This window comes from Thalassophryne amazonica, chromosome 19, assembly GCF_902500255.1.
Source record: "Thalassophryne amazonica chromosome 19, fThaAma1.1, whole genome shotgun sequence".
Taxonomy (NCBI): Eukaryota; Metazoa; Chordata; class Actinopteri; order Batrachoidiformes; family Batrachoididae; genus Thalassophryne; species Thalassophryne amazonica.
The window spans coordinates 19,495,337-19,521,434 of record NC_047121.1 but is presented as its reverse complement, the minus strand read 5'-3'; the positions used below and the strand labels follow the sequence as shown (position 1 = coordinate 19,521,434).

At 41.6% G+C, this 26,098-nt stretch overlaps 2 protein-coding genes across 3 annotated transcripts in view; one reads left to right on the top strand and one right to left on the bottom strand.

The window, feature by feature from the left end:
* Nucleotides 1-26,098, bottom strand: part of LOC117501102 (transcription factor IIIB 90 kDa subunit-like) — a 307,385-nt gene that overhangs the window by 232,349 nt on the left and 48,938 nt on the right. For both annotated transcript variants that reach the window (XM_034159916.1, XM_034159914.1), the window contains exons 5-6: nucleotides 17,136-17,167; nucleotides 9,614-9,686 (exon numbers count right to left, since the gene is read on the bottom strand). In XM_034159916.1, coding sequence (XP_034015807.1) covers nucleotides 9,614-9,686; nucleotides 17,136-17,167 — 105 coding nt within the window. The remainder of the gene's footprint in view (nucleotides 1-9,613; nucleotides 9,687-17,135; nucleotides 17,168-26,098) is intronic.
* On the top strand, nucleotides 1,268-8,085 carry LOC117501104 (BTB/POZ domain-containing protein 6-B-like). The gene is made up of 4 exons (XM_034159923.1): nucleotides 1,268-2,208; nucleotides 4,810-4,900; nucleotides 4,990-5,108; nucleotides 6,533-8,085. The coding sequence occupies exons 1-4, from the start codon at nucleotides 1,829-1,831 to the stop codon at nucleotides 7,563-7,565; spliced, it is 1,623 nt and encodes a 540-aa protein (XP_034015814.1). The 5' UTR covers nucleotides 1,268-1,828; the 3' UTR covers nucleotides 7,566-8,085.

The window sequence follows — 26,098 nt, the reverse complement described above, 5'->3', positions numbered from 1 at the left end:
AAGTCCCTAAATATGATTTAATAAACACCTGAACTGAGGTTAGCCAGTTAGCTTAGTTTGTTCGGACTTCATATATATGTGTTGTATATTAATTATATTGTATATTAATTAATTGTATTAATGATCACAGACTAACTATATTCCCCACGAGGGGTGGGAATCTTTAGGCACCTCATGATTCGATTACAATTCAGAGGGTTGTGACTCATTCATAAAATGAGTATCAATGCATCTTGGAGTGCCTTTTTTAAATAAAGGTTTTCCTTTTCCTCCTCAATGTGTGACTATTTGTTACTTTTCAAATCAAAGGATTTGTAATGATCCATAATTTATTTTTCAATACATTTTGTAACAGCTCAGCCATATTTGCAGCTGTGTGGCTCCGTCTCACCGATTCTAAATTCTAAAACCTAGGCAGGGGGTATTGCTCCTCAGCCCACCTGCTAAAGCCACCTGTGCAGGTGAGGTCCCACATGGACTTCTGTTTGAATCATTCCCACTCCAGCAAATAAAAAAGGTCAGACTCACATCCGCAGCTTGTTCCTGTTTTAATTATTGTGACACAAGTACAATGCACAAACCAGTGTGCACGAGATCGGCGTTAACACGATCTCTCCCGATTGCAGAAAGACTTGCGCGTGCGCAGTGCAGCGTAGAAAATCTGCATCCAGGGTCGATCTGGAGACGTCTGTGTGGGTTTGTTTAATGTGGAAATGCTGACAAATTAGTCAATAGCCAATGCAATATTTTTGTTAAACCCCTTGAATTAAAGCTGAAAGACCTTCAATGGTTTAATTTCAACTGCCCTGTGATGGTGTACGGACATGCAATTCCTAAAATCGTCACTGCCCACTTACGTACTTATGAGGAGCTTGACAATTTGTGAAAGTGGAAACGCTGGTCAAGTCTGGAAGATTAGTTTAGCTTTGTTTATTCAAAAACCTTTCAATTGAGATCAGTGAAAAATGGGGAAATATATCTCTGTATAATGATTGTAAGCTTTTCAACTTTGATAAGTGTGGATTAAATCCTGAATCTTAAAATCATCCCCCCACGTGCTCTTGAACAATGTTGTGGAATTTTTTTCCAACATCTTCATGGCAAAGAAACCAGACAATAAACTGACTCACATTATGTCTGACAATCAGCTTTGACTCATAAAGCGTATAAAGACGGAGGAGGAGGAGGAGCAGCAGTGTTTCAGGGGGCGGGGCACGGCGACCTGTGACGCAGCGAGGGGCGGAACGGGGAGGAGCTTCTGCCCCTGACGTCGTCGCGATGCGTTAAAGTGATTGGTCTCCAGCGAGCCCTGTGGGCGTCCAACGAGATCACGACGGAAAAAAAAAAAAGAAAAAAGAAAGAAATTAGAGCAGACCTTCAAAACTCTCCACAAATGACTATTTACGTCGGATGAGAGCGGCTGGAGCAGGAGTTCGACAGCTGCTTTGACGGAAAAGGAAGAATATATCTGTGAGGACTAAAAAAAAAAAACAAACGGAGAAAGGAGGTGAAGAGGAGCTGTGACTGTCTGGATTATCACTCGCTGAAAAAAGGGAAAACAAGCGACGTTTGGCGGACATTTATATCCGCTCAGAGAGGATGAGGTGACCGGCGGAACTGAGGGAAGAAAAGTGCCTGGGAGTCCGAGTCTTCCAGAGGGGCTTCGATGTGAGCGGATGTCCCGAGTCGTCCTAGAAGCAGCGCTGTAGCTGCCGGGATTTACCGCAGACGGGGCTCGAACCTCCGCACTTCGGTTCGTTCGGAGCCCGAAACCACCGCCTCCCCCTCACCCCCCCACCCACCCCCAGTCAGATCTGCGTTCGTGCCGATGCCCACGGCGGACTGCAGGTTGCTCCGTCATGGCCGGATCATGAGGTGTTTGACTTATCTCCTGTTACTCCCAGAAACGCTGAAAAAGTCCAAAAAGGTCGGCAAGCTCCCGGGCGGGCTGCCGGTATGTTATGAGATCCTGACTCTGCCCCTGACCGCCAACAAGAAGAAGATGGCCGCGGAGCTCTATCCCGCAGCCAACGCCGAAAACACCAACCTGGCCAACGGCACCACGGTGGCGGACACCGAGAAGAGCAAGGAGGTGCCGGTGAGCCGGGCCGTCACCATGGCGACCAGCCCGACCAACCAGCAGAACCTCAACAACAACAACGTCGACCCACCCAGCTGGCAGTGCAGCCACCCCACCCTGAGAGAGAGGTAACCCCCGACCAAAACAAATCACACCCGGTTACACTTTGACCGACACATGGGCGGCTCCAGGGAGGGGCTTGATGGGGCACCAGCCCCCCCTGTAAATGAGAATTTCAGTACCCTCACTCTGATAAAGGTCTCAGGACCAAAACCTTATTTTTTTTCTGAATAAAGTTTGTTGCAAGTACAGATGCAACAATTCTTTTATACAAAACGTTCGCTCATTCTCACCTTGATATTGTGTGCAGGCATGGTCACCATATTTGTAGAAAGACAAAAATATTTTAGAGAAAGTACAGAGAAGGGCCTTATGAGGATAGGCTCTTGCAACTGGGTCTCACAAGTCTTGAAGACACACGAACCCGGGGTGATTCCACTGAAATATATAAAATCCTTTGAGAATGTTGACCCCACTGTATTTTTGAAATGAGAAGGTATACGGGCCTTAGAGGTCATGAATTGTGCTTGGAAGTTAATAGATCTAGATTGAATGTGAGAAAAAAAATTCTTTAGTAACCGAGCAGAAAGATCTGGAATAGTTTGCCACCTGAAGTGGTCTTATCCTCGAGTACAGATATTTTTAAAGCAAATTATGATCTGTATTACAGTATAATGAATGCCACCAGATTTTAAAATTGTTAATAGCTGTTTTTATTGTTATGTTATGATTTGTCACTATATACAATCATGTATACAAATATTTTACACAATAAAATGAATTATGCATTTTTTACAACACCTGACTCAAATTAAGAGTCAAAGGACACCAAATTAATCAACATATTTTGATAATAATCATTGAGTTTTTTTTTTTTAAAGTCCAGATTCTTTGTCTGCTTCTTAAATGTGAATATTCTCTGGTTTATTTTTTTAAGATGCTTTACTTGTCTGGCAGTAAACTGAACATCTTTAGAATGTGGACAGAACAAGATATTTGAAGGAGTCATCTTGGGCTCTGGATAACCCTGAAACATTTTTCATAATTTGACATTTTATGGACCCAACATCCAGTCGACTAATTGAGAAAATTAAATCGATGGAGTATGAATATAATGTTTTAGTTGCAGTCTTTGTTGCAAATGACGAATAGATTGCAGGAGGCCTCTTTTCCCTCCCTCCCGGGTATACGTTTTCCTCCAACACGCCAAGATACTGGAGGTGTTCCTGAGCTTTTAACTTTGTTCAAATACATCCAGCAGTAAAACTGACATTTGCCATTAAAAACTAACTACCATTAATTGTGATGTCAGTACTTTGAACTTTCCCTCATATTTTTAACAATCTTCCAATTTCAGATAAAATATATCTCACAGCCACACTCATTTCAAACAAATATACAACATGACAAAATGGCATGTTGTGTCTCCAGATGCAGCTAATGATTATTTTCATAATCAATTATTTTAACTGATTAGTTGTTAGGTCCATAAAATGTCAGATAATGGTGACAAATGTCAATCAGTATTTTCCAGATGGTGCTTTCAAATGCCCTTTTCCTCACAAGTGGGAGATAATCAGTTTACTGCGAAATAAGAGTAGAGAAACTAGTCAAATAAACCATAAATTCTTCACAGTAAGGAACTGGAATCAGAGAATTTGGATTATAAAAATAAATCAACCCAATATATTGATTATCAAAACGGCTGTCAATTTAATGCATTAATCGTTGCCACTCCAAATGTGTTGACTAGCTGACAGAATGAACAATAAACTTCAACCAGCCAGTGCGCACAGGAAAAACAATAAGCACCAAGAGTCACAACAACTGTGTCTTCAGCTCGGGTTTCTCACATTCTACGATGCACACTTACATAATCCTCCCCTGTGAGCAGTTCATAGAATGGCCTTCATAGAACTGTTTGGTTTGAAAGTGCCCATTAACTGACAAGACAACTTTCCAACATTTAGAGTGAATCAGAAGAGCACCACTTAAAGAAGTGCAGACTGTACTGTTAGACACTGAAGATTTCTTTAAAATAGATTCAGTATTTGTGCATCTACTATAGGCTACGTTGTGACAATGCACCTAACTCATAATGCTCCTACTTAATCTCACATGCCAAAATAAAAAAAATAAAATAAAATATATTTTAAATACAATAGTACAATTCTTGGAGGATCTACAGTACCAACATTCCAGCCATAAAAGAACATTATGAAAAAAGGTCTACAAAATAAGAAGTATGGTCATATCAAATGTATCATCACAATAACAACTTGTGTACAGACTTACTGCAGTAGTTACCCAGACATGCACCAGCACAGAAGTACAAACAGGCCGTGCTGGTTTTCCGTCTGTGCTGCGTCACCTCAGGCTGAAGCGGAGAAAAGGGGTTACGAGCAAGCAAAAGCTGTGCACTGCGTTGCTGCAATGGTGCACACTGTGGCGTTACAGGTTACCAATATTAAGTGTATTGTGTAATCTATAGTGTACTAGCAGCAGCTTTACTTGCAGTTTATCACCCAGCCCTACACACACACATTTTTTTACTTGAGCTCCTTGCCAAACCAGTGAAAATCTATCCTGTCTCTTTAGACAGGTGTGTGTGTGGGGGGGGGGTTCTTATACAATGCTTGGCTTATTCATGAAACCTGCTCTACTTTTAGGAATGCCTTGATGTTTAACAATGAGCTCATGGCTGATGTCCACTTCATTGTCGGCCCCTCGGGGGGAGCGCAGAGAATTCCTGCACACAAGGTAAGAATGTTTACCCTTCTCTGGTAAAATGTTTGACTTGCCGTAATGAACAGACACACTGATTGACATGTTTCTCTCCTCCCTCCCAGTATGTGCTGGCTGTGGGAAGCTCAGTCTTCTGTGCCATGTTTTACGGTGATCTGGCGGAGGAGGAGTCGGAGATCCGGATCCCAGATGTGGAACCTACTGCTTTTCTAATTCTGCTGAAGTAAGCTGCCGTTCGCCGCCCCGTCACAGAGCCCGAGCTCATGCCAGAGATGACAAGTACACTCTGTGTCACTTCAAAACTTATTATTACTCATCCAAATCGAAGTGGAGACAAATGCCAAAACGCCGGGAGCACCAGAGAGCAGCGGCGCTCTGTAATTGCTGGTTTTCTCAGTGCTCTTTGTTCAGCTAGAAACATTTTTTTCCCTGCCCTCATCCGCAGCCTGACAATTTTCTTAGGGGGGAACATATGGAGACTGGTAGTTATAAATAACTTGCCTTTGTTGCCGGTTCAGTGTCACAGCTTTAGCCAGCACTATGGACCGCTGTGTGTACGGCTTTGAGAAAAGACGGATTTGTCAAGTCATAGTAGATTTCTTTGTACTAAGGGAAAAGAAGAATCACACAGTGGGGTCTATAAGTACTCAGACACTGATGTAACCACCTCCATGGATAAGAAATGACTCAATCAAGATGTTCAAAATCACTAACTATTTACAAATTATAGCTAATTTTTTAACTATTTACAAATTATAGCTAATTTTTTATAAACATAGTGCCTCCATTTTCAGATGCCATAAGTAAGCTCAATTCATTAACTTTTTAAGACAATCACTTTTGCAGCTACTTTTCTTCAGTCAAACCATGGAACAAATACATTTCCATTTCACTCAAACGGTTCAGTGAATTGAAGGTTCAATCACTGAAAAATACAAACAGCATGGTAAATATGTCTGTTCTCAAAAACGGAGTGACTGTACGACTCATGAGGGAAGCCACCAAGACACCCTGACAATTCTGAAGAGACTGTGATTGAAGAAACTGCATTGTTCAACTTTTGCCTGTTGCACCTCGTTTTACAGTTTCATAGTAGTGGTGTAGAAAAGGATTTTCTTACAATCAAACAAACCCAGGCTCAAGTCTCCTATGTGTCTTCTGGTAATCTGCAGCTGAAATTTTTACATATTTGAAGAAAATCTTTGTTCCCCTGCACCATGAAACTGTATAAGTGATGAAGCAACAGCCAAAATTTCCACTGTGGTCAGTTTCTCTAATCACAGCCAGGTAAGACTATAACTTTTAAAGATGCGTCTTGTTGGCTTTCCTTACAAAGCTCCATATTGCATGGTCACTTTTTTAACAGTTTTCTCCAGACAGATTTACCATGTCATCTGTATTGATTAATGATGTAAATAAAGTCCAAGACTTGGAACTGTTTGTGTGTCCAGCCTCTGAAAACTGTCTGTAAAAGTAATAATTTGTATTTGTCAGTTTACAATTTTTTTATTATTATTTATTTTGTGATGTCTTTGTTATAGATCAGTATATGCCAGATAAATTGGTTGTCAGTGCGTCTCCACAGTGTGCCATCTTCTGTCCATTTGTTGTGTGACAAACTGACCTTAAGGTATCTTTTTCTCCCAGGTACATGTACAGCGATGAGATCGAGCTGGAAGCGGACACGGTGCTGGCCACCCTATACGCTGCCAAGAAGTACATCGTTCCTGCACTGGCCAGGGCCTGTGTCAACTTCCTGGAAACTAGCTTGGAAGCCAAAAATGCATGCGTGCTGCTCAGCCAGAGCCGCCTGTTTGAGGAGCCTGAGCTGACACAACGCTGCTGGGAGGTGATTGACGCTCAGGCCGAGTTGGCCCTGTGCTCAGAGGGCTTCTGCGAGATAGACTTGCAGACACTGGAGATCATCCTGCGGCGGGAGACCCTCAACACCAAGGAGGTGGTGGTGTTTGAAGCTGTGATGAACTGGGCTATAGCAGAGTGTAAGAGACAAGGTTTAGGGCCCACCACGCGCAACAAGAGAGACGTCCTCGGGAAGGCATTGTTCCTTGTGCGCATCCCCACCATGAGTCTGGAGGAGTTTGCCAATGGGGCGGCGCAGTCTGACATCCTGACACTGGAAGAGACCCACAACATGTTCCTGTGGTACACTGCGGCTAAAAAGCCTAATCTGGAGTTCCCGCTTGCTACAAGGAAGGGCTTGGCACCTCAGAAGTGCCACCGCTTCCAGTCGTCAGCCTACCGGAGCAATCAGTGGCGCTACCGAGGCCGGTGTGATAGCATCCAGTTTGCTGTAGACAAGAGGATCTTTATTGCTGGCCTGGGGCTGTACGGGTCGAGCGGAGGCAAGGCAGAGTACAGCGTGAAAATTGAACTGAAGAGACAAGGGGTCATCCTGGCGCAGAACCTGACAAAGTTTGTGTCGGACGGCTCGAGCAGTACATTTCCGGTGTGGTTTGAGCACCCTGTTCAGGTGGAGCAGGATGCGTTCTACACAGTCAGTGCAGTGCTGGATGGGAACGAGCTGAGCTATTTTGGTCAGGAGGGAATGACTGAGGTGCAGTGTGGGAAGGTGACATTTCAATTCCAATGCTCGTCAGACAGCACCAATGGGACCGGGGTACAGGGAGGACAAATACCCGAGCTTGTGTTCTATGCATAAGCCGCTCTGGACCACTGCTGGGGAAAATGAGGTTCATCATCGCCCCTCTGCCTTCAAAGCGTTGTAGCATTAAAGACACTTGAGTAACGTCATAGTAAATGGCCTGGTTAGTTCTCTGAAAGACTATTTTTTAAAGTGAATGAGCCGCTATTTTTTATTTTATTTAATTTAAGGTTATTTTTCTAATTTAAATTGTAGCTTGTACTTAACGTTATTTGCTCTACCACCTGTGCTATGGGCTGCGGCCGCTGTAGGAGCAACAGTGATATTTGTGGTTATTTAATCGACCTGTGCTCCTCAACAACGGGATCAAATGGGGCTGCTTCAAATTGTGAAACTGCGAATCTTTATTATGTTACTATAGTTGGAGCAATGTTACCAAGGAGCTAACGTTATGTAGTGTTACGTTTCCAAATGCAAAAAGTAGACCTGTCAGAAACTGTCATTTTGCACTTAAGAGGGTGGCCTCGGCAATATTGGTTTTTTTTTGTATAATACAGTTCAGCTGTTAACAACTTGATGCTGTTGTAGACCACTTGTGTTCTCTGAGAATGTTTACACACCCAAAGAAGAAAAATAAGGTTCTAATGTGACTGGAGCTGCAGATGTCACATTATTAAGGGAGCTTCTGTGAGAAGTAGGTGATTTGAGGGACAGCATCGCCCTCTAGCGGCATCTCAGCACACTACATTCTGTCATTTTATGATAACATAGAACAACATTCAGCTAAAAGTGGGTGCAAACTAAATTAGTGTGACTTCACATGCCTACTCGGGTGAAATCTAAAGTTATGCAGGTTCAAGTTGTACTTTCTATGAGCTTCCTCAGAAGCTTTTTAAAATAATGGAACAAACAACTCTGCAGCTACATTATAAATGCAGTAAAGTCAGTTTGAGCCTGACCTCTGGATTAGAGCTGTGTGAAAATGCTAAAAGAAAAAAGCTAAAGTGACATTGCAAACCCCTTCATTTGAAAAGAATGACTCATCCTGCAATGACTGGGGCGATTTTATATGGTAGTGCATCTGCATAGAAAATAAAATGTATAAATTAAAAACAATAAGTTGAAAGAATACAAGGAAGTGAACAAATTACCCATTTCTAGTTAACATAATCTTAAATGTACCCCAACAGATTCAATGCAACTTATGCTGTTTTTTTAAGCAGCCATTTACTTTTTTCCTCCCGTTTTGGTTATTTTCAGCACAGTTCTGCCCAGAGATAACAGAGCAATGCTGTGCTAATCTCTGTAGCATCACCATGGAGAAGAGCTCCTTCCACAGACAAATATAACAAATATACATTTTACATTGAAAGTCCTGAATATAAATGCTGCACACCAGCAGGAACATGGATCAGAGCGAGAACACAATAAGATAGTTAATATCATACATTTGAGGTGTTTTGTGTGATAGCTGGTACACAGTGTTGCTAGGGGAGCTTTGCTAGTTGCTAGTTTCTTTGATGATCTCAAAACACAATCAAGATGCTCCCAAAAATAAAAACTGGCCTCAAGCCAGTTATCCAAGATGGCTGCCAAAATATAGTTTTTCACTAAAACACCCTTTAAACAACTTAAGTATCACAGATTCAATGGGAAGACCATTGCAGGTCACAGCAAACTCATTTGTGCCTAAACTAAATTCATTCATGGGTTTGAGATTCAAAATGGCGTCCAAAATGGCCGCCAATAGACCCTTATTAAAATACATAGTAGGGACAAACAATAGACTTAATAATGACAGAAATCATTGGTGTTTTAGTGAAAAAACCCTATTTTGGATAACTGGCTTGAGGCCAGTTTTTATTTTTGGGAACATCCTGATTGTGTTTTTGGGTCATCTCAGGAACATAAAAAGTTGGTTTGGTTTAGTCCTGGGGGGACTATAATGCATGCAAAGACGTGATGACGATGCAAAAATGCTTTATGGTGCAGCTGGACTCTGGATTTCAATAAGTGGTGGTGTAATCTAATGTGCCTTTTAAAGCGCCTGCCTAATGGTTCGTGTCTCAGTGTGTGCAGGAGGTGTGTGTGGGTTAGGTTGGTACCTATAGCTGGGGCGTTGATGCACAGCTCTCGGGCCAGAACCAAGAAGGTTCTTCCCAGGATGTAGACATTCACCTGTGTGAGAAAGAGCGGACTGATTTTTAGGGAAGAGCTTTAAAAACATTCAAGTGTGCTTCAGTTTAAAGAAAGTCAAATTTTTCAACAGGATTTCAGTATCTACTGAGCAAAGTAGTTACAGTCAGTCGTGGGTATGTTTTTGGTACAACATGAAATTAACCTGTATAAACAGCAGGAAACTCTACGCTCACGTTCAGACCAAGAGATCTATAGCGCAAAAGCCTTCTGCTGCATCATTAACAGCAAACACTTTGACCACACCTCAGTTTAAGACCAACACACCCACAGGTGCAGAAGTACAACTGCATCAGGCGTGAAAATGACAACTGTGCTCGGTGCAGTTTACAATGACACTTGTGCTGTGTGCTGCATGGAAGGTGGAGCTTTCTGTGTGTGCCATGTAAGGACACTCATACGAGATCAAAAGTGTTCAAAGGGCACTGCGAGGCCACACCCCCACATTTCAAAGTATCAGGCATGTAGAGACATAAGCTTTTAAACAGTCAGGTGTAACCAATTAAATTGCATTTTCTGACCCTTACATCAAATGTAGCTGCCAAATTTGATCAAAATCAGATTCGGCGCTGTGAAAATAACTTGCTAAATTGTACATATGCAGTTACACTGTAATCACAAGAGCGCATGCCATCATCAGCCTTGCTTAGGGCCATCAGACCTTGATGATTTAGCCAGCGTATGCTGACCGTAGCACAATGTAGTGTGGGTCAGAACGGTTAAGTTTGGCTTGGTTTGCGTTTCTACTGCCATCAGAACCCTTTTGTTTGGCAGGTGGAACACTTAAATATTGATGAGCACATCATCAAGCGCGCGTACACCGTTTTTTTATACGGTCGGCATACGCTGGCTAAATCATCATGGTGTGACGGGTGTTAAAGAAAAGCGCTTAGCTTTCTTCTATTCGGATGAGGAGTGAGGATGTCGAGGAAACACCACCACTCAGCTTCAATGTTGCGGTTACATAATCAACCCAAAGCTTCCGGAACATTTTGCTTCAATATGAGTGCTTAAGAGCTGAGCTCCAACACTGCACCAAAATCTATCCATAATTTATTTGCCACTTTCCACTCCTTTAAATCACTTTTTTCCCCTCCTGTGCCCAAGGTGGTTATCAGATCAAGACCACAGTGTGTTTGGACAGACCAAGTCCTCTGCCTAGACACTTATTTCAAAACAGACGTATTTATTTAGTATATTATTTTGAGCTGACCTCAAAGCTTCTGCATGCCAGAGGGCAGCCTGTGTGGTTCTACGGAAAATTTCATCATTTCAAGGTCGTCCTTTCACACATCATCACCGGTAACTGTGTGGTCAAAAAAGAGTTAAAGGGGGGACTTTTTCTTTTGTGGTGGTGGTGGTCGAGCAGGTAGCACACTTGATAAGGGGTACGGCTGCCAATATGTAGACCTGGGTTCGAATCCTTCTCGTGCTACCCGTCTGTGTCCAAAGACGCGGTAATCTGCATTCTCTCTCTGCCCAGCTGTAAATGGACACTGGTCTTGCCTGGGGAAGTGACGTGTCAGACGACAGAATTCAGAGATGAACACCAGCACCAATGGGTCTCAGGTCATACATAGGACGTACATCAATTTTTCACTCAAGACAAACAATTTTCATCAATGCAGTGTTGAATTAGAAACCAAACACAGTCATGGGGAAGTCACAACCCCCGGGCCCAGTTTCATAAAGCAGTCTAATTTTGTTTAGTCAAATAAACTCACTTAGCTGACTAATTTTTTTGACGTGCATAAAGCACTAAAATTTCGCATTACCTGACTAAAGTTTTTAGTCTGGATGCTAATCTTGTTTAAGTCCAAAATTCAGCACCTTACCTCAAAAAATGGCAGCTATCACGTACCAACACTTGATGGAACACTTGAGAGCAGCCCTACGTCGCTCGTATTCCTTCAAAAGGAGAGTTTCCTCCGCTTTTGGCCATCGTTACAGTAGACGACTGTCATGATGTGTTTGTGACAGTTCTCACATTATCCACCAGGTGTCACTGTTCCGCTGAACAGCGCTGTGTGCACAAAAAGGCTAGATGGAAATGTAGAAGAAACTGAAGAGTGAAACTGCTAGCTAAGTGCTAGTTAATAACAACAACCAACGTGGAAGTAAATAAAACTGTTGCACATTGTCTCCTGGCAATGGCATGCGCGAGGCCGTTACGCCCGTGAAAACCATCAACTAACACAAGACGGCCAATCTACAAGTTTAGCCATCGATGTAAAACGGTGATTAGACAGATAATATTGGACAACTAAACGGAGTTGACTAAGTAAGTTTAGCAGACTGAAAGATTAGATTGCTTTATGAAACCAGACCCTGGTCCTTAAAAATTAAGCCAACACTTGCCGTTCCAAGAATGGTCACTTGAGGCTCCAAAACTAAGTAACTCCCAGAATGTTAAAATCCTCAGTTTTAGAGCATAAATAAGGATGTTTGTAGCCTGGTACAAAAAAAAAAAAAAAATCGGCTTTGCTCTCTATAGCTAATTTGCAACCTTTATGGCATCTGCATGGGGAGGTTTTTCTTAAAAATATATATAATTCATTAGTTTGAGATCATTTAAACCATAAAGTTATGAATAATTAGGAGTGGAGGCGCTTTGTGTGAGAGCTTCATCAAAATAGCACATTTACAAATTCAGGACATTGAAACACTCTTGCAGCACAGCAACATTTTGCTTTCAGTGCATAAATCTTTGAATTTGATACTGCAGCTTGAATCTGAACATGATCTTTCAGTGTGACTAATAGTCCAAGTCTTTAAATCAAACACTGCTTTGAAGTGGTCGTGGCTGAGACTCTCAGCCGTGTAATTAAGAACCTGAAATTATAAACCCCTTGGCACTGCAGCACTAAGTGAAGCATTCCAGGTCAAAGGCCATCTATGAACGCCCTACAATCAAAAACAGTGTGGTCACTGGATACGACAAGGACAATTCCAAACAGCTGGACATGGTAACTTGGGGACCAGTTTTGTGATTCCTAAGGGGTATTATGTGACTGTCGGCAGCTCCAATAAAATGTGTGAACACAAGCGACACTCTGCTCAAGTTCCAACAGCTGATGTCAAGTAAGTCCTATACTGTAGTAAGTCAGTAAGTAAGAAAGTCCTACACTGTAGTAAGTCCCCATACTGTAGTATAAGTCCCATACATAAGTAAGCAAGTCCTATACTGTAGTAAGTCCTATACTGTAGCAAGTAAGTCCCACACGTAAGTAAGCAAGTCCTATGCTGTAAAAGTCACTAAGTAAGCAAGTCCTTTACTGTAGTAAGTAAGTTCCATATGTAAGTTAAGCAAGTCCTATACTGTAGTAAGTAAGTCCCATACATAAGTAAGCAAGTCCTATAGTGTAGTAAGTCCCCATACTGTAGTAAGTCCCATACATAAGTAAGCAAGTCCTATACTGTAGTAAGTAAGTCCCATACGTAAGTAAACAAGTCCTACACTGAAGTAAGTCCCCATGCTGTAGTAAGTAGGTAAGTCCCATATGTAAGTAAGTAAGTCCTACACTGTAGTAAGTAAGTAAGTCCCATACTGTAGTAAGTAAGTCCTATGCTGTAGTCGGTCATATATGGCTGTAAAGCCCATCAAGTCAAGTCCAGGAGAATGCACCGGTGTCATGCGTCTCTGTATCCACCACAGCATGGCACCCATCAACCCAGTGCTTGGTCCTAGATTCTACTGCATGAAATAAATGAAAATCTATGCGTTCCCCTGGACACCAGCCCATCAGATTACTTCCCCAGCCAAGGCTGGTACCCGTTTGAATGTTGTGGTCGTAAGCCATCTGTGATGAAACACCTGAATGAACAAACTGGACTTCTCCAATTAAGAGCTCAGCTGATCTGTACCAACCAGTATCTTGTAGACCCATCTTAAACCAGGTCAGCTGTTCTATCTATCACTGAACTATCTGAAATATCTTCTTTTTTTTTAAGCATCCATTGTTGCAGAGCAGCAGCTATAGAAATGTGTTCCATCAGTACATGTGCGTCCATCCCACCCCAAGACTTTTATCAATTCATCCCACAAACCTCGCATCCTTTTTCACAGGCCACCAGCCTTTCTCTGGGTCAAATGAGGGAGACCTCAAATAGCTTGATTACCTTATTTGTTTTAAAAGGTACAGACTACAGAAATTTATATCTACAACAGTAGATTTGAAAATTAAAAGCTGCAACAGTTTCTGGGTGCCACACTGGAAGTGTGAGAATCTGCTCATAATAAGGTATGACATGCGCTTAGGCTACGCTTACATTACGAGGGATGGAAATTGATCATATTTTTGATATCTATACCATTAATTAAATTTATTTAGTTTATATAGCACCAAATCACAGCAAAGCTGCCTCAAGGCGTGTCACACAAGTAAGGTCTAACCTTACCAACCCCTAGAGCATAGGTGTCAAACTGATTCCAGAAAGGGCCAAGAGGGTGCAGGTTTTCTTTGTAACCACCAACTCCACCAGGTGATTTCACTGATGAACTCTTCCCATCTGCTCAAAGTGATGTTCATCAGTGAAATCACCTGCTGGAGTTGGTGGTTACAAAGAAAACCTGCACCCTCTTGGCCCTTTCTGGAATCAGTTTGACACCTATGCCCTAGAGCAAGCACACAGGCGACAGTGGTAAGGAAAAACTCCCTCTGATGATTTGAGTAAGAAACCTCAAGCAGACTAGACTCAAAGGGGTGACCCACTGCTTGGGCCATGCTACCAAAAAAGTTTACAATACAGAACACAACACAACAACTGACAAGAGTCCATGCAGGCGTTAATTGTTGATCAACTGGCTTATTAGTTCCTTATTAATTTTTAGTACGAGTTCTGTTAGAAAAGCAACGGACCTTTTTATTTTTTGCAAAAACTATATGGATTTGAATCATGTGCGCTTGCATCAGCCAAGCTTGAACCTTCATGCGCATGCGTGACTTTTTTCACGCCTGTCGGTTGCATCATTCGCCTGTGGGCAGGCTTTGAGTGAGCACTGGTCCTCCCCCCTCTTCGGATTTTCATTGTCAGGAAAATGTCTGAACGATTGGAGCAGCGCTGAATCAAATTTTTTCAGAAACTGTGAGAGACAGCCAGGTGGAAACCATTCGGAAAATTCAGATGGCTTTCGGTGAAGATTCTATGGGCATCACAAGGATTAAGGTCCATTACAACCGGATTAAAGACGGCCCACAGCGGCTGAGGGCGCACCGCGCTCCGAGCGACCATCAACAGGATGAAATGACCAGATCATTTCCAAAGTGAAGGTTGTGTTGATCCGGGACATCGTCTGACTACCAGAGAAATTGCGGAAGAGGTGGGCATAGCCATTTTTAGGCACATTCCACTGTTAAAGGAGATTTTGTAATGAAAGACGTGCGGCAGAATTCACGCGTCGGGACGAAGCCGCAATGGCGGAGAACAAAAGCAAGTCCGTGTTGGAAGTCTCACGGGACATGCCCAGCTCTCCACAATTTCTCGGATACTCACTCGACTAAAAAGCCACCGAAAGCCGTCTGAATCTTCTGAATGGTGGAAGACATGTCCAGCTCCTCAACCATTCGGAAGATTCAGATGGCTTTCAGTCGTGTGGCTATCCGAGAAATTGTGGACAAGCTGGACTTGTCAGGGCATGTTACAACATGTCCTGTGAGGCTTCATCACGGAGGCGCTGTTGCTGCGCCATCAGCTTCGTGCCGATGAATTTCACCGACACTCTTTTCATGGCAAAATCTTCTTTCACAGTGGAATGTGCCGAAAAAGTGCTGATGTCCACCTCTTCCGCAATTTCTCAGATAGTCACATCACCACAGCGTTCACGTTGGAAATGATCCGGTCGTTTCAGCGTGTTGATGTCGATCGGGGTGCGGCGCGCCCTCCACCGCTGTGCAGACGTCTTTAAACCGGTTGTACCGCTCCTTAATCTGTGTGATACCCAGAGGATCGTCACCGAAAGCCATCTGAATAATCCGAATGGTTTCCACCTGGCTGTTGCCCAGTTTTGGCAAAATTTGATGCAGTCGCGCTGCTCCAGTCGTTCCGCCATTTCCTTGCAAAGAAAAAACGACGAGAGACTCCACCCATCCTCACACAAAGGCTGCTTACAAGCAAATGACGCAACCGACAGGCGTGAAAAAAATCACGCATGCGCACGAAGGTTCAAGGTTGGCTCATGCAAGCACACATGATTCAAATCCATCAGGTTTTTGAAAAAAATAAAAAGATCGGATACTTTTCTAACAGACCTCGTATTTAACACCAGCACGAACAGCACACTATTAAGAAAACAAAATACCCTATTTTTCCGGACTACATGTATTTAGTTGCATTTGTTAAAAGTGTCATCAAGAGGACAAAACTACAACAAAAGTCACAATTATTTTGAAACATTGTACTACTGCTTCATGCAACAAGAAGGCCTGCCAACAAACTCATTAATATTCATCTCCTTGGTAATTACCTGGGCATGGAGATGAAAGAATTCTGCCTGTTCCACTTAGGCTCCATTTTTAGATGTTTTGGGAGTCATCTTTTCACTTGGGAGAAGATTAATTTAATTGCTGCATTATTTATAAAGCAAACAATGTGTTAGTGAGCAGAAGTTACTGGGCTAATTAATGTTATTCTAACAAGGCAAGAAGAATTCTGAGTTAACTGCTTCTTGTTGCCACTGAATGGAGAAAAAACATCAGATGTGCACGGCTGCACAAGACAGCTTCAATGCAGAGTTACACGTGCACATTTACCTTACTAAATGTAAACAACTTTTTAAAATGAACAGTTATACAGTTAGCATTCTATGTTAAGAATGAAAGTACTGGAATAAATCAACAGTGAACCCCGTTCATCCAAACAACAAAAGGCAGAGCAAGTGGACACGGGGTGTGGGTCCGCAAACATGCAACTGGCGGCACATCACAAGCCCACAGTTGTGAACATCTAAATACTGGACATTATTAACCCCAAACCCTATAGTCCCAGCCCCTTACACCCAAAATCCACTCCCTGCCCCCACATACCAGGGTGTAGATAGTTGCGTTCTCTAGGACAGCTGGAAGCCTAAAACTCAAAGAAAATAAAATTCCAACCAGCTGTGAATCCGAGAAATGTCCCACCAGCACAACCACACCCTTGACTCACTCCAAATCTGCCATCATTAAATATGCATACAAGTGGAGAGCTTTCTAAATTTATACACACTACTCGGTCTTAATTACACGGGTTGAAAGTCTGAGTGCAGGATGGCGCCAAGTGGTTCGAGAAAGATACATAATGGGAGTCATGGGAACTGTTGCAATGGGTTTTGTGTGTGTTTGACCGCCAGGGTCTTCTCGTCTCTTGTCTATAAAGTTCAGTTGCTGCCAGAAGTATCAACATTTTAAATTAAGGTCATTTCAAGCAAGTTGAATGTACAGTTTTGATGCTTACCTGCAAAATATCGCTGAGATCCAGCAGCATATCTGAAGGAGGCGTTAAGGCCAAGAAAACTAAATCAGAGCTTAAAGTGGAAACTAGATCAAACGTGCTCAGAAAGCACAGTGATGCCACAAACACATTTCACTGTATCAGGTACGTGGAGAAAACATTACAAAGGCTTTTAAACAGTCAAGTTCATCAACAATAAAATACTCAACCCATTTACACAAAATTGGCCATTTTACAAAATATTATTTAGGAAAACTTGACCAACTCGTGAGCTTGTTCGGTGACCGTTCATCAGGAAAGCCAATTATCTTCTATTTGTAGGCCTAATATACCTACAAAGTTTGATCAAAAATCAAATTAAGTGTTCTTATAGGTTTATCATTAGTACACAGAGTTGAATCCATTTTGACACCACATGTTCTGTATGTTTACACCCTGAATATTTGGTGGCTGTAATGTTCAAATGTTGGCTGCCAACTGCTGATTAACTCCACACAAGAAGTTGATGTATCACCTCATGGTGATTCGAGGCCAATCAAATAACAACCCTCTGTTAATGAAAATGACACAACGGGCATGAAAACAAACAGCAGATGAGTAATAACAGATTTGCAAAAACAGCTTACAAACGTGTCCTCATGCATTTCAGACAAAGGGAATAAACATCTGTTTGGATTAGTTTCACTTCACGTCACACAGTTTCTCCGTTAAGTGCAGTTTGCTGTCAAAGCCAGGACTTGCTTCACTAAAAGGTTCATTACTGGAAGTTAATGTTGCGTTCATGATTACTTGGAAAACAGAGCCTCTAAAAATTGTGTTCACTTGATGAAGACAAAAACTTGAATTTCTTATTTCAGAGCAAGTAAAGTATTCAAAGAAGTACCACTGTGTACTGAATTCCAGGTACTGGTGTCGCCGACCAAGTGGTCCCCCCTAAAAATCGGCCCGCCCTACCTTTAATGTGCATGCATCGCTAGCCGCAGTTCACTGATTATCACATCATTTCTGCTTAAAACTGCACTCCAGTCATCATCTATCTCAGCGACAGATATCTGAAGCTTTTGTACAAGAATCATTTATACATAAATTCAGCATTATTTCATCATAAAAGATGGAGGAAGCAATCAGAGCGCCGCAGCTCCACAAGCTGGTAGCTGATGCGTTCCCTGCGCATCAGTCATTTCAAAGCGTCACCGAGTGTCACCTCGTTTCTGCTTAAAAAATGACTTTAGAATGATTTAAGAGGTTTTATCTAATCATCTGATCATTAATAATCCAATTAATTCATTTGATCACTTTGGGTGAAGTGGAGTGCCTTAATTGAGAGAGTGGCGTCAGCTCAGAACATGGCGCCATTTTGGTTCCAACTGTGCTGAACTACTGAATGAACCTTAAATGTTTTCAACATTTTTTTTTTTTTTAATCATTTAACCACATACAGCAACACATCCAGATACAAGTACTATCAAAATAAATCCTCTGGCTGTCAGGACGGCAACCGCACACTGCAACGGCACTTGCAGCCAAAAGATGAAAATTTTCAATGTTTGCCGCCTGCTGCAGTGACAAGAACAAACCAGATGCTTCATCTTTAATGAAGAGAAAAAAAGACAGCAAGAGATGGTTTATTACGTGCAGAGATCCACCGTGTATCAATAAGGTAAACATGAATAATTTGTGATAGTTAACTTTTGAAGCAACAATCAGCACCAGGGCATCCTGTTTAACTAGAACGCTGTGCAAAAACACTTTCTTTCAACAAAGTAAATTACTGGCTGTACTGTTAAGATGGTGAAGAATGACTGCTGCAGACGGCAGGAATTTGACTGGCACAGCATTTCTACTGTCAACATGAAATGCAGCATTAGGAGGAGTCAGGCACTGCCAAGATGGTGACATCTGGAGCAAGCCCGTTTGAGCTTCAAACCTTCAAGAAACATCACAGAAGGCTTGTCATCTAGTACATACAGAGTCAACGGTGTGGCCCTCACAAGTACAGCGCAGCACAAAGCGCAAGTTGTGACTTTGTTGAGGTTCCGCTGTGATGCCTCCAATCTTCTGTTGCTTTCACACGTTCACCCTGGAGGTGTTCTGCCAGAAATCAAATTACATAAATGGCTCAGACAGCTTAGATCAGGCAGGACTTAATCTGCTGTGACACTAAACCATCACCAATGACCAGACGGCTCTCATAAATATGACTACAAAGGCACCTCCACCCCCACCGCGACCACACGACTCCCACCACGCCGTCCTCCTGGTGGACGCACAGTGGCCATGGCAACAGGTGCACCTGTTTCCGAGCTGCCACAGTGGATTAGTGGTGCTACCCTGAAAAGGCTCCACAATGGGATTGGCAGCAGCGCAGATGTAATGGAAAAGATAATCCCAGGACACGCGGTGTGGAGATTACAGGAAATCACTTTAATCAGGAAAGTATACAGCCGCAGGCTCTAACACATCTGGGACTACTAAGTGAGAAAAAAAAACCCCCAAAAAAAACCAAGTGATTTGGATCGACGAGGGGAAAAATAGAACAGGTAAAGGTTTAGGAAGATTATTCTTTAAATATGAAAATGTTCAGTGATTGACAAGTAGAAGAACAGTCAATCTTCACTCATCTCCCATCATTTAGGACATTTTTACACCATACCCGCATTGCTGTTACAGTTCTTTATGTCTTTTATGTGATGTGAGTTACTGTTGTAACCTGAAGTATTTGTTTTGCCACACCGTGAGTGTTGGCAGAGCTAATGACCGCCCATCAGCATGCGCACAATGTCAGTGTTTTATGATAAAGGGCATGGTCTAAGTGTTGTGCAGTGTTTGGGGGGCATGAGAACAACCGTTAAATTAAGGTCTTCTCTCAGTCTGAGGTATTGTTATACTCATCCGATACAATAATTCAACATTTCCTTTTTCAAGTTCAATGTTTCATTAGTTTGTTCAAATTTCCTGTCCACCTAACCTGCATGTCATTGGATGTGGGAGGAAGCCGGAGCAACTGGAAGGAACCCACGCATAGGTGGGAATCGATCTCATGACCTTCTTGCTGTGAGGCAACAGTGCTAACCACTAAACCACCGTGCTTGCATGTTATTACTCACTTTATCTAGATTATAACAGCCAAGTGGCCTCTGTGTGCGTGTAGCTTCGATCATGCAGAAACTGGGAAGAGCTAACATTTGCCATTTGGTATGCTTATGCATTTTGGGTCAAGGATGAATGCTGCAAAAACGGGAAGTTGGTAGGACTAATCTTTTTTGAGAAATTAGCAATTTTATCTAACTAGTAAACAAGAGTTTGGGGAGTTTTGGGAGTTTGGGGTTTTGAATGTTGTTATTGTGGTTCATATTAGTTTAACAGTGTTAATGTTACTGATTTATTGTGTTTTTGTAGCTCAATTGGTTTAGTCAGTTTAGTTATGTGTCATGTTGCTGCCATGAGTGAAAAGAGCATTGCTTTAAATATCTTCCGCCAAAGTCTCCATTTGTGCATGTATGAAACTTAAAAGCACCTACTTGCAGCGGCCACCCTCTCCATTTATGCATGTGTAAAAATAAAAAGTGCCTGCATGCAGCAGAATGCAGAAAAAACAAACAAAAAGCTCTGCATTTGTGCGACTGGGAACAGCTGACATTTGCCGTTTGGTATGCTTATCTACTTTGGGTCAAGGATCAATGCTGCAAAAATGGAAAATTGATAGGACTAATATTTTTGGGAAAAAAAAAAAAAATCAGCCATTTTAGCTGACCAGTAAACAATGAACATTGTGCTGCAATGCACCATGAGAGTTTGGGGTTTTGAATGTTATTGTGGTTCATATTAGTTTAACAGTGTTGTTAGTGTTATTGATTTATTGTGTTTTGTAGTTCAATTGGTTTAGTCAGTTTAGTTAAGTGTCATGTTGTCGCTATCATAAGTGAAATGAGCATTGCTTTTGACGTCTTCCACCACCGTCTGCCTGTGCATGTGTAAAAATTAAAAGCACCTGCTTACTGCAGAATGCAGACAAAGCAAAAAGCTCTGCATGCATGTGACTGGGGAAAGCTGACATTTACCCTTTAGTATGCTTATGTATTTTGGGACAAGGATGAACGGCACCAAAACGGAACATTGATAGGGCTAATATTTTTGGAGAAACTATGGATATTAGCCAACAATGCAATTTACATTCTGGACTCACACGCCATTCCAGCAGGGGGTGGTAAATCATTGTTGCATAAAAAGCGTGAGTGTGTGCCTGATTTTATTTAGTAAGTTCAATGTAAGTATATAATATAATTGGAAATACATTAAAAATACATGGATGACAGAAGAAAGTGAAAACACTTCCATTGTGGTCCACTTAAAAATCAAATGACAAAATAGAAGTAATAACAAAATATAATAATAAAAATAGTGACAATGATAACAATAGTGTGTATATGATAACAAGAACCTAAACAATTTATAAATACATTAAGCTATTAAATTAACATTTAAAAAAGGAAAATTAATAGGAAATAAAAGGATGCAGTCCTCTTTTAAAAATTGTTGAGGTCTAAGGTCCTAAAAACCATCTGGACTCGCACACCATTCTAACTCATTCCAGAAATTTTGCTTAATTTATTACCACCCTTGAAAAATGTCAGTTAACTATTGTATAAACACTACCCAATCGAGAGATCGTTGATCCCCATGGGCAACACACTAGTTTATTTATATTTTGTTATGTCACATCTGTGATTACACACAGGCCTCTCAATTTCTGTCAGAAATGTGTTTCTTGGGTTCTTCCTCTAACTTTACAAGATAAGTTCACATTTCAGCATTCTTGTGTATGTTTGAACATTCATGAGGTGTTTTGCGTTAACCATCTGTGGTTGACTGTGGGTGCTCAGAGGGCGGGATATGAGACAGATAAAATGAAAAGGAGTGTGTGATTTATAAAGATGATTTTGCTTAAAGGCCATTTTTGCCTTTGTTTGTAGATACACTTTTAGTATGAATCACATGCAATACTTTAAAAATGAGGCCCCAAGCCCCTAAAGACTTGGACCTTCATTCTACAAAGCCATCAGCATTGCCACTGTCATGCTTTATGGTTTAAACCAAACAGCTGATTTTTGGTCTGACCTCAAACCATCAGTCTGGAACAAATGAAAGAGTGGCTTCGTTTAATTAATCAGTCAGTTTACAATGTGGAATATTCTTGACGGGATAATTCAGACTGAGCAATTACAGGAAAATCCAGCAAAGCAGGCTGTCTTCACGTACCTTGATGTTCTTACACTTTCATGGTATCACATACTGAACGTAATGGGCCTGTCACACTTTGACGATTTACCCAGCGTATGCCGACTTACGAAAAAACTGGCGAATATGCTGGCTACATTGAATAAGTTATGCAGTTGTCACACCATGACAATTTAGCCAACATATCAAAAATGTTTCCAGTACGCCATTATACAGTAGCTGACACCCTCAGTATGTTTTGTGGTTGTCCGGAGCACGTCAAATACGTCTACATACGTCAATATGCGTTGACGATAAGTTCGGTATAAGTTAGGTTCAAAGCAAGTTACTAATTACTTTGAGTTGTGCCGATCAGGAGAAGTATTCAAAAGCCCTGGTCCCACGGAATAATGAATGATGAATAATAAGCCATGTAGCATGTTTTTTTCTGTGCACACACACAAACAGGCTTGTATTAAAACCTAGCACACCGTCCAGCAGGAAAGAGTCACGCCAGTCTCGCCGTGCTTTCACCAGTTAAACCCGCCCTGGTTGTCCTGTGCTGGAGCTATGTAACACAGTCATCCTCTGCAGGGAGTGCGCAACACAACAGCACAAAACCAACACCATTCCACTCATAAAAAAACATCACGCTTTAACTCCCATTATCCTAACAATGATACAACACTCATCTCAAACAGCTGCTGTTAGCTGATTATGAAACAATGATCAGCACCGGCAGGCAGCCTGATGTGTCATTGTACAGTAGTAGTGTTCAGAATAATAGTAGTGTTATGTGACTAAAAAGATTAATCCAGGTTTTGAGTATATTTCTTATTGTTACATGGGAAACAAGGTACCAGTAGATTCAGTAGATTCTCACAAATCCAACAAGACCAAGCATTCATGATATGCACACTCTTAAGGCTATGAAATTGGGCTATTAGTAAAAAAAAAAAAAAAAAAAAAAAAAGTAGAAAAGGGGGTGTTCACAATAATAGTAGCATCTGCTGTTGACGCTACAAACTCAAAACTATTATGTTCAGAGCTCTATTGAGCCGAGTATTCCTTTAACTTTAACTAATAATGACTTCATGGCTTTCTTTGCTAATAAAATTTTAACTATTAGAGAAAAAATTACTCATAACCATCCCAAAGACATATCATTATCTTTGGCTGCTTTCAGTGATGCCGGTATTTGGTTAGACTCTTTCTCTCTGATTGTTCTGTCTGAGTTATTTTCATTAGCTACTTCCTCCAAACCATCAACATGTCTATTAGACCCCATTCCTACCAGGCTGCTCAAGGAAGCCCTACCATTAAATAATGCTTCGATCTTAAATATGATCAACCTACCTTTATTAGTTGGCTATGTACCACAGGCTTTTAAGGTGGCAGTAATTATACCATTACTTAAAAAGCCATCACTTGACCCAGCTATCTTAGCTAATTATAGGCCAATCTCCAACCTTTCTTTTCTCTCAAAAATTCTTGAAAGGGTAGTTGTAAAACAGCTAACTGATCATCTGCAGAGGAATGGTCTATTTGAAGAGTTTCAGTCAGGTTTTAGAATTCATCATAGTCCAGAAACAGCATTAGTGAAGGTTACAAATGCTCTTCTTATGGCCTCAGACAGTGGACTCATCTCTGTGCTTGTTTTGTTAGACCTCAGTGCTGCTTTTGATACTGCTGACCATAAAACTTTATTACAGAGATTAGAGCATGCCATAGGTATTAAAGGCACTGCGCTGCGGTGGTTTGAATCATATTTATCTAATAGATTACAATTTGTTCATGTAAATGGGGAATCTTCTTCACAGACTAAGGTTAATTATGGAGTTCCACAAGGTTCTGTGCTAGGACCAATTTTATTCATTTTATACATGCTTCCCTTAGGCAGTATTATTAGACAGCATTGCTTAAATTTTCATTGTTACGCAGATGATACCCAGCTTTATCTATCCATGAAGCCAGAGGACACACACCAACTAGTTAAACTGCAGGACTGTCTTACATAAAGACATGGATGACCTCTAATTTCCTGCTTTTAAACTCAGATAAAACTGAAGTTATTGTACTTGGCCCCACAAATCGTAGAAACATGGTGTCTAACCAGATCCTTACTCTGGATGGCATTACCCTGACCTCTAGTAATAATGTGAGAAATCTTGGAGTCATTTTTGATCAGGATATGTCATTCAATGCGCATATTAAACAAATATGTAGGACTGCTTTTTTGCATTTGCGCAATATCTCTAAGGTCTTGTCTCAGAGTGATGCTGAAAAACTAATTCATGCATTTATTTCCTCTAGGCTGGACTATTGTAATTCATTATTATCATCAGGTTGTCCTAAAAGTTCCCTGAAAAGCCTTCAGTTAATTCAAAATGCTGCAGCTAAAGTACTGACAGGGACTAGGAGAGCATATCTCACCCATATAGGCCTCTCTTCATTGGCTTCCTGTTAATTCTAGAATAGAATTTAAAATTCTTCTTCTTACTTATAAGGTTTTGAATAATCAGGTCCCATCTTATCTTAGGGATCTCATAGTACCATATCACCCCAATAGAGCGCTTCGCTCTCAGACTGCAGGCTTACTTGTAGTTCCTAGGGTTTGTAAGAGTAGAATGGGAGGCAGAGCCTTCAGCTTTCAGGCTCCTCTCCTGTGGAACCAGCTCCCAATTCGGATCAGGGAGACAGACACCCTCTCTACTTTTAGGATTAGGCTTAAAACTTTCCTTTTTGCTAAAGCTTATAGTTAGGGCTGGATCAAGTGACCCTGAACCATCCCTTAGTTATGCTGCTATAGACTTAGACTGCTGGGGGGTTCCCATGATGCACTGAGTGTTTCTTTCTCGTTTTGCTCTGTATGCACCACTCTGCATTTAATCATTAGTGATTGATCTCTGCTCCCCTCCACAGCATGTCTTTGTCCTGGTTCTCTCCCTCAGCCCCAACCAGTCCCAGCAGAAGACTGCCCCTCCCTGAGCCTGGTTCTGCTGGAGGTTTCTTCCTGTTAAAAGGGAGTTTTTCCTTCCCACTGTTGCCAAGTGCTTGCTCACAGGGGGTCGTTTTGACCATTGGGGTTTTTTCCGTAATTATTGTATGGCTTTGCCTTAGAATATAAAGCTCCTTGGGGCAACTGTTTGTTGTGATTTGGCGCTATATAAATAAAATTGATTTGATGTTCAAACTGCTTTTTTAGCAATCCTGTGAATCATTAAACTAGTATTTAGTTGTATAGCCACAGTTTTTCATGATTTATTCACATCTGCGAGGCATTAATTTTGTTGGTCTGGAACCAAGATTTTGCTCGTTTACTAGTGTGCTTGGGGTCATTGTCTTGTTGAAACACCCATTTCAAGGGCATGTCCTCTTCAGCATAAGGCAACATGACCTCTTCAAGTATTTTGACATATCCAAACTGATCCATGATACCTGGTATGCGATATATAGGCCCAACACCATAGTAGGAGAACCATGCCCATATCATGATGCTTGCACCACCATGCTTCACTGTCTTCACTGTGAACTGTGGCTTGAATTCAGAGTTTGGGGGTTGTCTCACAAACTGTCTGCAGCCCTTGGACCCAAAAAGAACAATTTTACTCTCATCAGTCCACAAAATATTCCTCCATTTCTCTTTAGGCCAGTTGATGTGTTCTTTGGCAAATTGTAACCTCTTCTGCACATGTCTTTTATTTAACAGAGGGACTTTGCGGGGGATTCTTGCAAATAAATTAGCTTCA